Here is a 12,728-nt window from a genome sequence, read left to right as displayed (position 1 = left end):
CAGTTATGCCCCATAACACTCTTAACACCTCTCGAGGCATTATCAGCAAATGGGACTTGCTATCCATGTCAGAAGAAGAGCTAATACAAGAACTCAGGGAACAAAAAGTGACTCATGCGCAGAGAATAATGACCAAAAAAGATGGCAACCTACTACCAACCAGGTCCATCATTTTGACATTTAGTACTCCGACTCTTCCATCTTCTGTTAAAGCAGGTTATTTAAACTGCAAGATTTGGCCCTACATCCCAAATCCCATTCGCTGCTTTAAGTGCCAGAAGTATGGCCATTCTCAGACGGCATGCCGAGGCGATGCTGTGTGTCCTATTTGTGGCTCTAAGGAGCATTCCCAAGGAGACTGTACAGCTTCCACTTCTACTTGCCCTAACTGTAAAGGAAGCCATCCTGCCTTTTCTAAAGCATGTGACCTTTGGAAACTAGGCAAACAAATCCAGAAATATAAGGTGGAGCATAAAGTCACATACCCTGAAGCAAGGAAGCAAATACTGTTAACCCTGCCTAGCCGATCATACGCATCGGTCACTAAAAACAGCCTGTCAATTGCAACTCAAACAAATGTCTCCATAGAACCAAACATTTCATTTGCCACCTGGGCCAAAACTATTGATAAATATATGCTAAATATATGCTAACGCGCAATAAAAAATCTACAGTTAATGAAACCAGCAACACACCAATCAGTATCTCAACTGATGCCATCTCAACCTTGCCCGAAAAAACAAAATCTGTTAGTGTTCAAAATCAAAATACAAGGAAACCACGCTATAGCAACATGGAAATGGAGGTTCAGTCAGAGGACGAAGACACAGTACTAGAATTGCATGCCAATGATACCATGGACACAGGACGCCCAACCTTTCCCAGAAATGAAAAATCAAAACAAAATAGACAGAAACCTCAGAAAAAACAGTCAGATCAATCTTCCTCAAATAAACCCAATCAATGAACAAATTCCTACAATGGAACTGCAGAGGATTACGCAGTAATATAGATGACCTGAATGATTTACTCATACAAACTAACGCATTAGGAGTATGCTTACAGGAAACATTTTTATCACCAAAAGTTTCACTCAAATTCAAAAACTATACTATGTTTAGGCGAGACAGGGATTCTGACTCTTCTTCTCGTGGAGGGGTAGGTATTCTTGTCAAAACTACCATACCATCAAGACATCTCCAACTAGAAACCTCCCTAGAAGTTGTAGCAGTTCGGATAGCAATGGGAATATCATTAACTCTTGCATCTATTTATATACCACCTAATTATCCTTGTTCCCAGACTGAACTTGACAACCTTTTAACACAACTGCCACCTCCTGTCTGTTTACTCGGTGATTTCAACGGTCACCATCCATTGTGGGGATCCTCCACTATGGATAAGAGAGGCCAATTAATTGAAAAACATACCTAGATAACCATAATCTGACTGTATTAAACACTGGCTCTCCAACCCATGTTCAATTACCTACAGGTACAACATCTGCCATAGACTTATCCATCTGTTCAGCATCTCTTTTTCCAAGTATGGAATGGTTGGTGTTGAATGATTCATTCCACAGTGACCATTTTCCCATCATTATCTCAATTCAAACACAGGTTGTATCATGCCCTAAAGCCCGTATATCTTGGAATTTCCACAAAGCAGACTGGAAAAACTACTCTACTTGTGTCCTACTAAACAAACAGTATGTACAGCAACTACATATTGGTGACGTAACCGAACACATTACCAGCCATATATTATCAGCAGCCGAAATTTCCATTCCAAAAATCCAACCAGAGCAAGCGGGTACACCAAAACCAGTGGTGGAATCAAGATTGTACCATAGCGAAAGTAGAAAAAAACCGTGCTTGGAACCAATTTCACAAATTCCCCACTACTGCCAACCTTATTGTTTTCAAAAAACTGAGAGCCAAAGCAAGACAAATTAGAAAAAAAGCAAAACGTGACTCCTGGATTAACTTTGCCTCAACTATTAACAAAAATACTGACACTCGGATTATCTGGAAAAAAATACAAGCTCTTAATGGAAAATTTTTACCGTTACAGTCTCCAATAATACAGTGGAATGGGCAGGACCTATCCTCTCCTACTGACATCGCAAATGCTTTAGCAGAATCTTTCTATAATACTTCCGCCTCTACCACTTACTGCTTTTCAAAGAATTAAAACTAATGAAGAATGTAAAAAATTGAATTTTTCAAGTAATCTCCCACTTCCATATAACCAGCCCTTTACTATAGCTGAACTCAAAGAATCCTTGAGTAAATCTCCAAATAGTGCAGCAGGACCAGCCGGCATTCACTAAAGAATGCTTAAACATCTGTGTGAAGCTGATCTGTACACACTATTGCTATTTTATAACAGGATCTTCTCTGAAAACACATATCCTCTCTCTCTCATGGCATCATACCTATATTTGTGCAATACCAAAACCGGGAAAAGATACCTGTCTAGTTCAAAATAACAGACCAATATCATTGACAAGCTGTTTGGGCAAGATCTTCGAAAGGATAGTGCATAAGAGGCTCACCTGGATTCTAGACTCCCAAAATCTGCTTTCTGATCACCAATATGGCTTCCGCAAAAACAGGTCCACTCTAGATTTACTTGTCAAAATTGAATCCAACATACGTAACGCCTTCATCAGGAGACAACATTTAGTTATGGTCAACCTGGATATTCAGAAAGCATTCGACACCACATGGCGTCATGGTATTATCAAAGATATGCATCATTTAGGGTTGAGAGGCTATCTCCTTCAAATTATTCAGAACTTTTTAAAGTTACGTACCTTTCAAGTCAGATATCAAAACTTCCTATCAACATCTCACATTCAAGAAGAGGGTGTCCCACAGGGTTCCATACCGAGTCCAACCCTATTTGCAATTAGGGTTAACAGTATATTGGAAGATCTTCCTAAAACTATTGAAGTATATATGTATGCAGATGACCTCACCATATCGTGCCAATAACAAAATATGAATACTATCGAAAGACAGTTACAAATTACTCTAAACAGAATAGAATCGCAATGGATACCATCTTGCTGAACAGAAATCCACTACCACTCATTTCTGCAAACTCTGGTCATTTCATCCTGATCCTGAGTTAAAGATGAAAAATGTGTCGGTTCCTCTGGTTAACACTGTCCGCTTTCTTGGCCTGATACTAGATAGAAAACTAAACTTTCAAGCACATGTGGCCTATCTTCGAACCATCTGCTTGAAGAAATTGAATATCCTTCGGTGTGTGTGTCATCCATGTCATGGGGCGCTGATCGACATACGCTTATCCATATTTATAGTGCTCTCATCATGTCCTGTTTGGACTACGGTTCTCCAGTGTATGACTCTACAAGGAAGAGTACGTTAGAGCGATTAAATACCATCCAGCACAGTGCCCTTCGAGTTTCTCTAGGGGCTTTCAGAACCTCCCCAGTCCAGAGCCTTTACATTGAAGCCCATGAACCTCCCTTACACCTTCGGAGGAAAACATTGCTTTTGATATATGCCGCAAAAATCCGAAGTCTTCCCTCTCACCCTAATTGGAGATGTCTGTACAATACCGAATGGGACTCATTTTACAACAGTAAACCAAATGAAAACAGACCTGCTGCACTTAGACTTAAAGAACTAACTCAAACGTGGAATATTGAAATCGGCAACATATATCAGGACATAACACTGCCTGATCCACCGTGGACAAATATCCCTGCAATTTACGATGACTATTTCCAACAGTGGAAAAGAACACCTTGTGTCCCTTCAGTATCGCACAGTTACATGAAACTCACTCTGCTTCTAATTCACAGGCCTGTAAGATCTATACAGACGGATCAAAAATTGAGACCCAAGTAGGCGCTGTGGCGATCTTTCCATCTTTCACCACTTCTGTCTCGTTACCTGTAGAATGCAGTATCTTCACTGCTGAGCTTTATGCTATTAACTTGGCCCTAGCTCACATTACTCAACTTCTAATTTCATCTGACTTAATATACACTGACTCGCTCAGTGCTCTTCCATAAATCATAATACCAACTCCTCTCACCCTGTAATAAAACAAAATCCATTCTAAATTACTTGTGTGTAATGAGTCAAACCAAACTGTGATATTCTGCTGGATTCCAGGTCATTCTGGGATAGCAGGAAATGAAAGAGCAGATCTTGCAGCCAAACAACTAGATACTGCTCTTTTGCAGACTTTTCAAACCCCATATACTGATTATAAACATATTATCTGTAAAGCATGTTACAATAGCTGGTCACTAATCTGGAGAGGTTATCCAGGAAACAAACTATACCAAATAAAACCAGAACCAAAGCTGTGGCTCTCCAGCTTCCAGAAAAGCAGACGAGAAGAAACAATTTTAGGAAGGCTCAGGATTGGGCATACTCATCTCACTCACCTGTATCTATTAACTAATGACAGTGCTCCCCAATGTACATCATGTCAAGTACAACTGACCATTTGTTAGTGGACTGTCCCCATTTTCAAAACATCCGCTTAGACACTTTTAAATCAATTACTAATATGCAGACATCAATAAATTTAATGCAAATTCTGGGAGATGATCCTAATAAAAAAGAACTATTTACTTTCCTAAACCGGATAGGAATATACCATAAAATATAGTTATTATTTCATATTCACCATTAGAAAGACACAATATGGCCCATGTAGCCTATGTGTCGTTAAACCCAACAACAACAACTCAAATGACATTGGAGCAGCCACAGTGTTTTCGAATACCACTATTTCAGCATCCCTGTCATCTGAATTCAGTATCTTCTCAGCTGGATTATATGCAATTAAATTTTTTTAATAAAATCTTTGTTCTGACTGCTCTTTAAAGTCTGTTATTTACACTGATTCCCTTAGTTCAATCATGGCATTATGTAATTCCTCGGATAAAGTTCACCCTGTTCTTGATGAAATTAGAAATTTATTACTACAAATTGAAAAATGATACCAACTAGTCACCTTCTGTTGAATTGCAGCACATTCTGGTATTTTGGGCAATGAACTTGCCAACAAAGCTGCAAAAAATCCAACCACCTTAGATTTAACGAATATCTCTGTTCTAACATCAGACTATACACAAATCATTCATGCTGTATGCCAATCAGAATGGACAACAATTTGGCATTCTCAAACTAATAATAAACTCTTTCAGTTTAAACCGGGTCTGAAAATTTGGTACTCCGGTGTCCATACATCAAGACGAGAAGAAGTAGTCCTTTCACGGGCAAGAATAAGTCATACTCATCTAACCCATCTTTATTTACTCACAGGAGACAATCAACCACAGTGTTCACATAGTTATATAAATCTAACTGCTAAACACATTCTCATTGACTGCCCCTACTGCAGAGAAGACAGAACATCAACCCTGCTATCACTGGTAAATCTTCATAAACCAATAACTTTAGAGAATCTCATTGGTGACAAGGCAAATATTTCCGAATTTTTCAATTACCTCAAGCAAACTGGACTTCTTAATCATTTCTGATTTTACAAAAATTTCTCATATCCTTATATTATAAATGACTAGGCGCATTATAGCCACAGCAGCTTATGCACCACCAAACCCCCATAACAACAACAACCAAATATACCCAATTGCACTAACTAGCTAGATAGGCAAAAGAATGGAAAAAATTATCAATACACCATGCAGTTCTTAAAAAGCAACAATATTCTATCTTCATCACAGTTTGGTTCCTAGAACTATTCATATAAGAGAAGTTAGAGAACTCTATATGCAACACCTTTCTCGGAAAAGAACATAGTCCTGATCTGCTGCAATACAGAGAAGGCCTATGACATTGTATGGCAATATAGAATTCTCAAGGATCACCATCACTTTGAAGTCAGAGGCTGTCTCTTCTTAGATATTAAAAATTTCTTGCACCACCACATGAACTTTCCTGGTTTGAATGCCTACTGCACTTTCACAAATCTTTGTCCAGGAAAAAGGAGTTCCACAGGATCCATACTTAATGCTACCCTGTTTGCCATTAAAATAAACATAGTAATGGAACAGAATCCAAATATCATCAGTACATCTTTGTATGTCAATAGTTTCAGTCCCATACCATTAACATCTCATATGAATTATAGAATTAAATGTTAAGCAAACATGAACAAAGTTAACAAGTGGGCAGAACTTAAAATTTTCCAAATCTTCAAACAAAAACTACATGCATACATTTTTGTTGAAAGTGAATTTTTGTTTCACATGTGGGGTAAAATCATCTCTCCTAATTTAAAATTTCACTAACAATTCCATGCTTCGTACATATCTCAGCTCCTGAAATATATCTCATATATATATATATAGACAGATCAAAGACTGAAAAGGAAGGAGTAGCTATATGTTTTATAGCACCACCTTTGCCCAACGACTACCAAATGATGTAATATTTATATACAGCAGAATCACAAGCCATCTTGATGGCTCGTAATTCTACTCATTGAGGTAACTTATTCCAGTATCTGACCTCACTAGCTGAAAGAAAACTTCCTACTATCCAATGTAAACTTCATCCTCTGTAATTTTCATTTATGACTTTCTAATTCTGTGATCATTTTAGCATTAGCATTAACAAAGGCACATGATGCAAGAAAGCAAGCTTATCATCAGCCAAAAAAAAAACTTCTAATTTTACCCATCCACTCGCTCTAAATGTTTGTCTAGTTCTGCCTTGAATCTATTTAAGCTATCAACTTCTACAATGTCAGATGGAAGTTTGTTCCAGAAATCAACCACACGCTGGCTAAAGGTAAACTTCCGCACATCTATCCTACAACTGTCTTTCCTCAATTTGAATTTATGCCCTCCCAGGCAATTATTCTGAGCAAGTGGAAGAATCCCATCAGCATTAAGCATGCTCAAACCATTCAAGACTTTACACACCTCAATCAGATCACCTCGCAGGTGCCTAGTTTCCAGACACTGTAATTTGCAAAACTTAAGCCTTTCTTCGTAAGAGCAACCCTTTGTTCCATTCACTAATCTTGTTGCCCTTCTCTGTACTTGTTCCAACAGCTCTTCATCCTTCTTAAAATGAGGCCTCCAGACCTGTATACAGTACTCAAGGTGTGGCCTGGTCATTGCCTTATACAAGGGGATAATCACCTCCTTATCCATGCTAGAAAAATTCCTGTATATTATTGACAAGACACCATAAGCTACTCTTGCAGACTGTCTGCACTGCTCAGAAAACTTCATATCTGTCTGCACAATTATCCCCAAATCCTTTTCACTATCTACCACTGTCACTGTAGTACCACCCAGTTGATACATTACTCTGGGGTTACTGCTTCTCATATGCAGTACTTTAAATTTGTCAATGTTTATCCATAAATATTTAATTTTCATTAATTTTTACTATCCCCCTCAGTGCCAGACCTCAATCAGATTCCCTCTAATGTGCCAGCTACCAAGCTCTGTTGCCCAAATATTTGAAGTATGGGCACCCTTTTGCTGATCTCACCAGACACATTAACCATCTTTGGAGCCTTTCAAGAATCCCTAATGTCTTTTGTTGTGAATGGTCTCTGTACTTGTTCACAATATTACAAGTGCAGTCTTACAATTGCCTTAAACAGAAGTATTGTGATCTTTTTATCTCTACATGCAAAACTATTTGATAAATTGTTGACCGGACACTATGGGCCCCTCCTTGCCACCCATCTTCGCTGCACAGATAACTTCATGCCTGCCCATGTCATGATCCCCAGATCCTTTTCTTTCTCTACTGTTTTTCATTCAAACTCCAGTTTGAATTTGGAGTTGCAGTTTTGAATTTTGGAGTTGCTGTTGTAAAAGACCTGCATTTTACTGCATTACACAGCTGCTACTTTTCTGACCATTCTTGAAGTCTATACCGATCATCCACATCCGGAAAGAACTTTTCTTGGCACTCATTAACTCTTCTCCCAGTCTTGAGATCATCTTCAGAATTTGACATCTTACCTTCTTTCTTGAAGAAGAGAAAGAGGGTAAGATGTTCAAGAGTGGTCCCATATTATGCTTGGGGAACTCCCACTTCTAATCCTAGCCCAATCTGAAGACTAATGATTCACAACTCTCTGCATCCTGCCCTGCAGTTAACCTGAAAATGGTATATTTAAATGAAAACAGAAAATGCTGTATAATCATTTAGAGAATATTGGTGGAGAAAGGTACACAGGGGGATTTATTACCAAATTTTAAAAAAAAACCAAAAAAACCCATAAAAGTTTAAAGTAACATCTCTCAGAAGGCATGTAAGCAGTGGAAGATTAATTAACATAATTCACTTTCTGTTGTAGAGGGGTGTGTGTGTGTTTTTATAATTTGAATTTAATCATGCAAATCAATTTTGGGTGGCATGCAGCTTTAATCTCTGATTAAATTGCATCTGTGAAGGATTGTCATCTTGGAGAATTGTCTAGTAGTAGTAGCTGAAATGTTTTGGTAGAGCAGGGGCAGCTGATGATCATCATTTTCAGAGGATGGAAAAAATAATGAGGCTGGCACTGTAAATCATGTATTATAGAATGGATAATTATTTCCATTTAACTGAAAATTTAAATTATGTAATTAATTAATTATTTTTAAAGAAATATTTTTATATTATGTTCTTACAGGACTTGGAAGTTACTGATGCTGGCTTATATAAATGCAATGTAAAAAATTCTGTTGGCGAGAGCAATGCAAACCTAACATTGAATATTGAATGCAAGTATTCTTAATTACAATCATATATTCAGTTTTAAATTTATTTGATTTCCTTCTTTATAATAGTGTAATGTTGAATGGCTTATGCACATCTTTATTTAATAGAATTGTTTCATTTTATATACAAATATTATCTTCTTTGACCATAAATAGAGAAAGTTGATAATGATAATTATTTTTAAATATGATTTTCTTTTCTGTTTTATTTTAATGACAGTAAAATATTCTGTTAGCAACTTTTAATGTATTTTAATTTTTCTGTGAAAACAGCAAATGAACCACAAACTACATTTCAAGCCAGCTCTTGTCCACTTCCTTGATAATCTATATGCCATCCTTATTTATATTCACAAAGAGCATCAACAATTCTTATTAGTTTCTACCCCTTGCTCCTTTATCACATTTTGTTCTGAATTTCCTTTCTTCAACTCACTGCTATATGTCCTATGCCCTTTATGAACTGTACCCAAATGAAATATGAGCTTGCAATTTTACACAGTACAGCAACTTTGGGAATGCAGCATAAAAAATGCTTCTGTACTTTAATGAATCAGATTTATTTTTTGTAGTTTTAAAATTTTCAGATAGTTTCCTGTAGTTCTCTCTTTCTTAGTGACTTTAATTTACTTCCATTTCAGTACATTTCTAAGAGATTTTGCAAGCTCTCTCTCTTTCTGTCTTAGTTCATAGGCTCTTCTCTGGGTTTGCTTTTAGTGTTCATTTACAGAACATCAGGATCCAGGTGCCATGTGATTATTAGTGTGACCTAGTGATTTGAAGCAATCTCTCTCTCTCTCTCTCTCTCTCTCTCTCTCTCTCTCTCTCTCTCTCTCTCTCTCTCTCTCTCTATAGTGCATTTGCAAAGTGATTAGATTCCTTTTGATTATAAAAATTTTTCTTATTTATTTTTATAGCATAGCTGTTTTTTCACTGCAGGAAGTAGGCAGAGGTGCCCAGAAAGTAAATTCATCTTTCTGTTTCTCGTTAATATCATTAACTGTTTAGTCACCTTGTGGAACTTCTTCAGCTTTCCCATGGTTTGGGCCAGTAACCTAGGAAGAAAAATTATCTGTTTGGGGTGAAAAGGAGCAAAGTGATTTCCTTAAAACCTGCAAATATAATGATCTTACCATGACAAGTTTTGAGATAGACTCCAACTCAAGCAGTGCTAAGCGGCAAGAAACTGACATTGCTGAAAACAGTATCTCCAATGTATTTTGTATTGTGTTCTCTTGCTTTTAAAAATACAAAAATACTTATAAAACCAAATAGGATCCCTCCCCCCTAAAATGGCTAAACAGTTGAGATCTGGCAATTTGCTCAGCTCAAATGAATGTCAGCAGGATCACCTCCATTCTTTTGAAGATTATCAGCATGAGGATAAAAAAATAGATTTTTTTTGCCTTATGGTGCTATATATATGTATATATGTATGTATATATCCGATAATTCAAAATAAAACAACATAAAACATAAGCCAGTAGTATGGCAAAAAATGTAAAGTGAAAAATTAACATAAAATAATGTAAAATAACGTAAAAATAAACAAACAGGGAGGGGGAAGTTATTTTATGTTAAACTTTTAAGCCATTATTTAAATATATATATAGGGTGGGTTAGCTGAGTGGGATCTCACAAACTTGTCAGAAGAAGAAGAAGAGCTGAAAAACCAAACTGCAAGCTCAGGGAATTGTGCATGCAAAGCATATATTTACTAAATGAAACACTGCTCTTCTCTTGACACAGAACATAATTCTAACATTTGGTATCCTCCAAACTTTCTATACCTACAAAGCAAGGTATCTAAACTCAACTCAACACATTTTAAATGTCAAAAATTTTTCCATTCCTAGAATGTCTGCAGAGGTTTAGCCACTTGTTACTGCTTGCAGTTCATATGGGTACATTAATTTGGACTGTAAAACAAATCAACCATAATTAACAAATTGCAGTGGACACAAGTTTTGTCAGCAGTATCATCTCAGACCTTGCACCCTCTGGAAAACTGAAAATGATTCAGAATGTCTGAATTGAGAAAAATATCTTATATCAGGAAGCCAAAAAACCATCTAGGTTCAGTCACCAACTTTCACTCAAGTAAAACAGAGATCAGCACCAGTGACTACTAGCCTTGGGTACCAAGGCCAACATTTTGTATAACATAAGAAATACCTTTCCGGATACATTGTAAAAAGATATTCCTTAGATATTTTTTCTGCAACTGCAACTTCTTCAAGTGATTAGATGGCCATTTTTTTTTTGAGTTCTGACCCTTAACAAATCTATTTATTTTATAAAACTATTTAAAGTGAGAAAGAAGGGAAGGCTACCTTTCTTCATATTTTAATACTTCAGTTACTAATGCCTACTAAACCAATGGCCTCCGTAGCTGTGTGGTCAGGAGCACAAGCGCAATAGCACACACTCTTTGAGTAGACCGGTGTTCAAGCCCCTGACTGTCGATCTGCCAACCTCCACTGAACCAGCATGGCAGATTATGGGCTATTTCCCTCAATGAATTGTTGAGGAGGCTTCCATCCTGCAGTGGATTGATAATGGCTGCTACTTACTTACTTTACTAAATCAACACATGGTCACACTGGCAGTATTCCTGTGTACCCATAGTGCGGCTAGTAGCCTGAGTGAAAAGAGAACTCATGGCCACGAGGAGTTCCAGTGGATCAGGCTACTATGGACACAAGGTTGAGACTTACCACTATCACGATACATAACTCCAGCCATCCAAAGAGATTGTGGACAAAACTACAGATTCCTGATGTACTCACCTTTCTGGCAATACATTAATACATTCCCTGTCTGACCAGCTTGTCAGCAGGCTATTGTCATTCTTAATGCAAAAATGTCTAGTGCCTGTTAACTGAATCTCCAAATATAATGAAACACTTCCAGTCCAGGGACCACCTAATTAAAACTGAAAAAAAAAAAAAAAAAAACAGAACAGTCTGATACTGGTATTCAGAATACCACTATCAGTCACTCCACATAATATGCTAAACACCTCCAAAGATGTTATCTCTGAATAGGACCTGTTTACTGTGACTGAAGTGGAAATAATCAAGGAACTTAGTGAACAAAGTGATTCATGTAAGATGTATTTTGAACAAAAAAGATGGTTAAAGCTGGTTACTTAAACTGCATGATTTGATGCTTACATCCCAAATTATTCAATATTTTAACTGAATAATTTGGGATGTAAGCATCAAAGTACGGCCAGAAGCAGGGCTGTACTTTCACTTCTCGGGGCTCCAAGGCACTGAGCTCTTGCGGGGTCCCCCTTTAAAGATACCAGAGTCCAAAAAAAAAAACAAAAAACTTGTATGTATAAATATAATTAGAAAAAAAAAACCAATTATTTTTACTGATCTGTTTAAATGTTGTAATACGGCAAAATACAAAGAAGAGCACTGAACTAAATTCTAAGTCACAACAGCCCATGAGGGTATGGTGACCAGCCACACAGTTTGGCAGGCCATCATGTGGTCAGTGAATTGACTTTCATCGCCGTGTTTCGTGACCAGCGTCCGCTACCCTTTCACAAGTAGCTCCTCATTTCACATCACTGCTGAGTGAACACCATAACTTTGGGTCCCCGCTAGAATCAAACCCCTGCCCTCTGCACCATCAGAACTAAGCTATGGGGAGCGCAACAACAATAAAGTATAATACACAAATAAGTACGACTAATTTGTGTAATTACTAATTTTATTACAAAAACGATATCAAAAATTGTGTTAAAAAAAAAAACTGCATCTTCTTTGTCAGCAGTAAATAATAGCAGATAAATTATAAAATAGCAATACAATAACTAAATTATGAGTTCATACAATTTATCTGCATAAATATGTTTTCCTTTGCAAAAATATCTATTAAATCATCTTAATTAATTATATTTACTAGTTCAGATTCAATAAATAACAATGAAAAATTATTCATTTTATTTTGAATGAAATTATTC

General features: G+C 36.9%; 1 protein-coding gene across 1 annotated transcript in view; it reads left to right on the top strand.

Moving 5' to 3' along the window:
- The window catches only part of LOC150087120 (twitchin-like), a 3,511,780-nt gene that overhangs the window by 387,835 nt on the left and 3,111,217 nt on the right, over nt 1–12,728 (top strand). Inside the window, 1 exon segment of the mRNA XM_090372971.1 lies at nt 8,662–8,752. Coding sequence (XP_090229097.1) covers nt 8,662–8,752 — 91 coding nt within the window.

This window comes from Mastigoproctus giganteus, chromosome 4 (genome assembly GCF_048544385.1).
Source record: "Mastigoproctus giganteus isolate SK-2022 chromosome 4, ASM4854438v1, whole genome shotgun sequence".
Taxonomy (NCBI): domain Eukaryota; kingdom Metazoa; phylum Arthropoda; class Arachnida; order Uropygi; family Thelyphonidae; genus Mastigoproctus; species Mastigoproctus giganteus.
The sequence above is the reverse complement of the archived record's forward strand: the minus strand, read 5'-3'. Positions and strand labels throughout refer to the sequence as shown.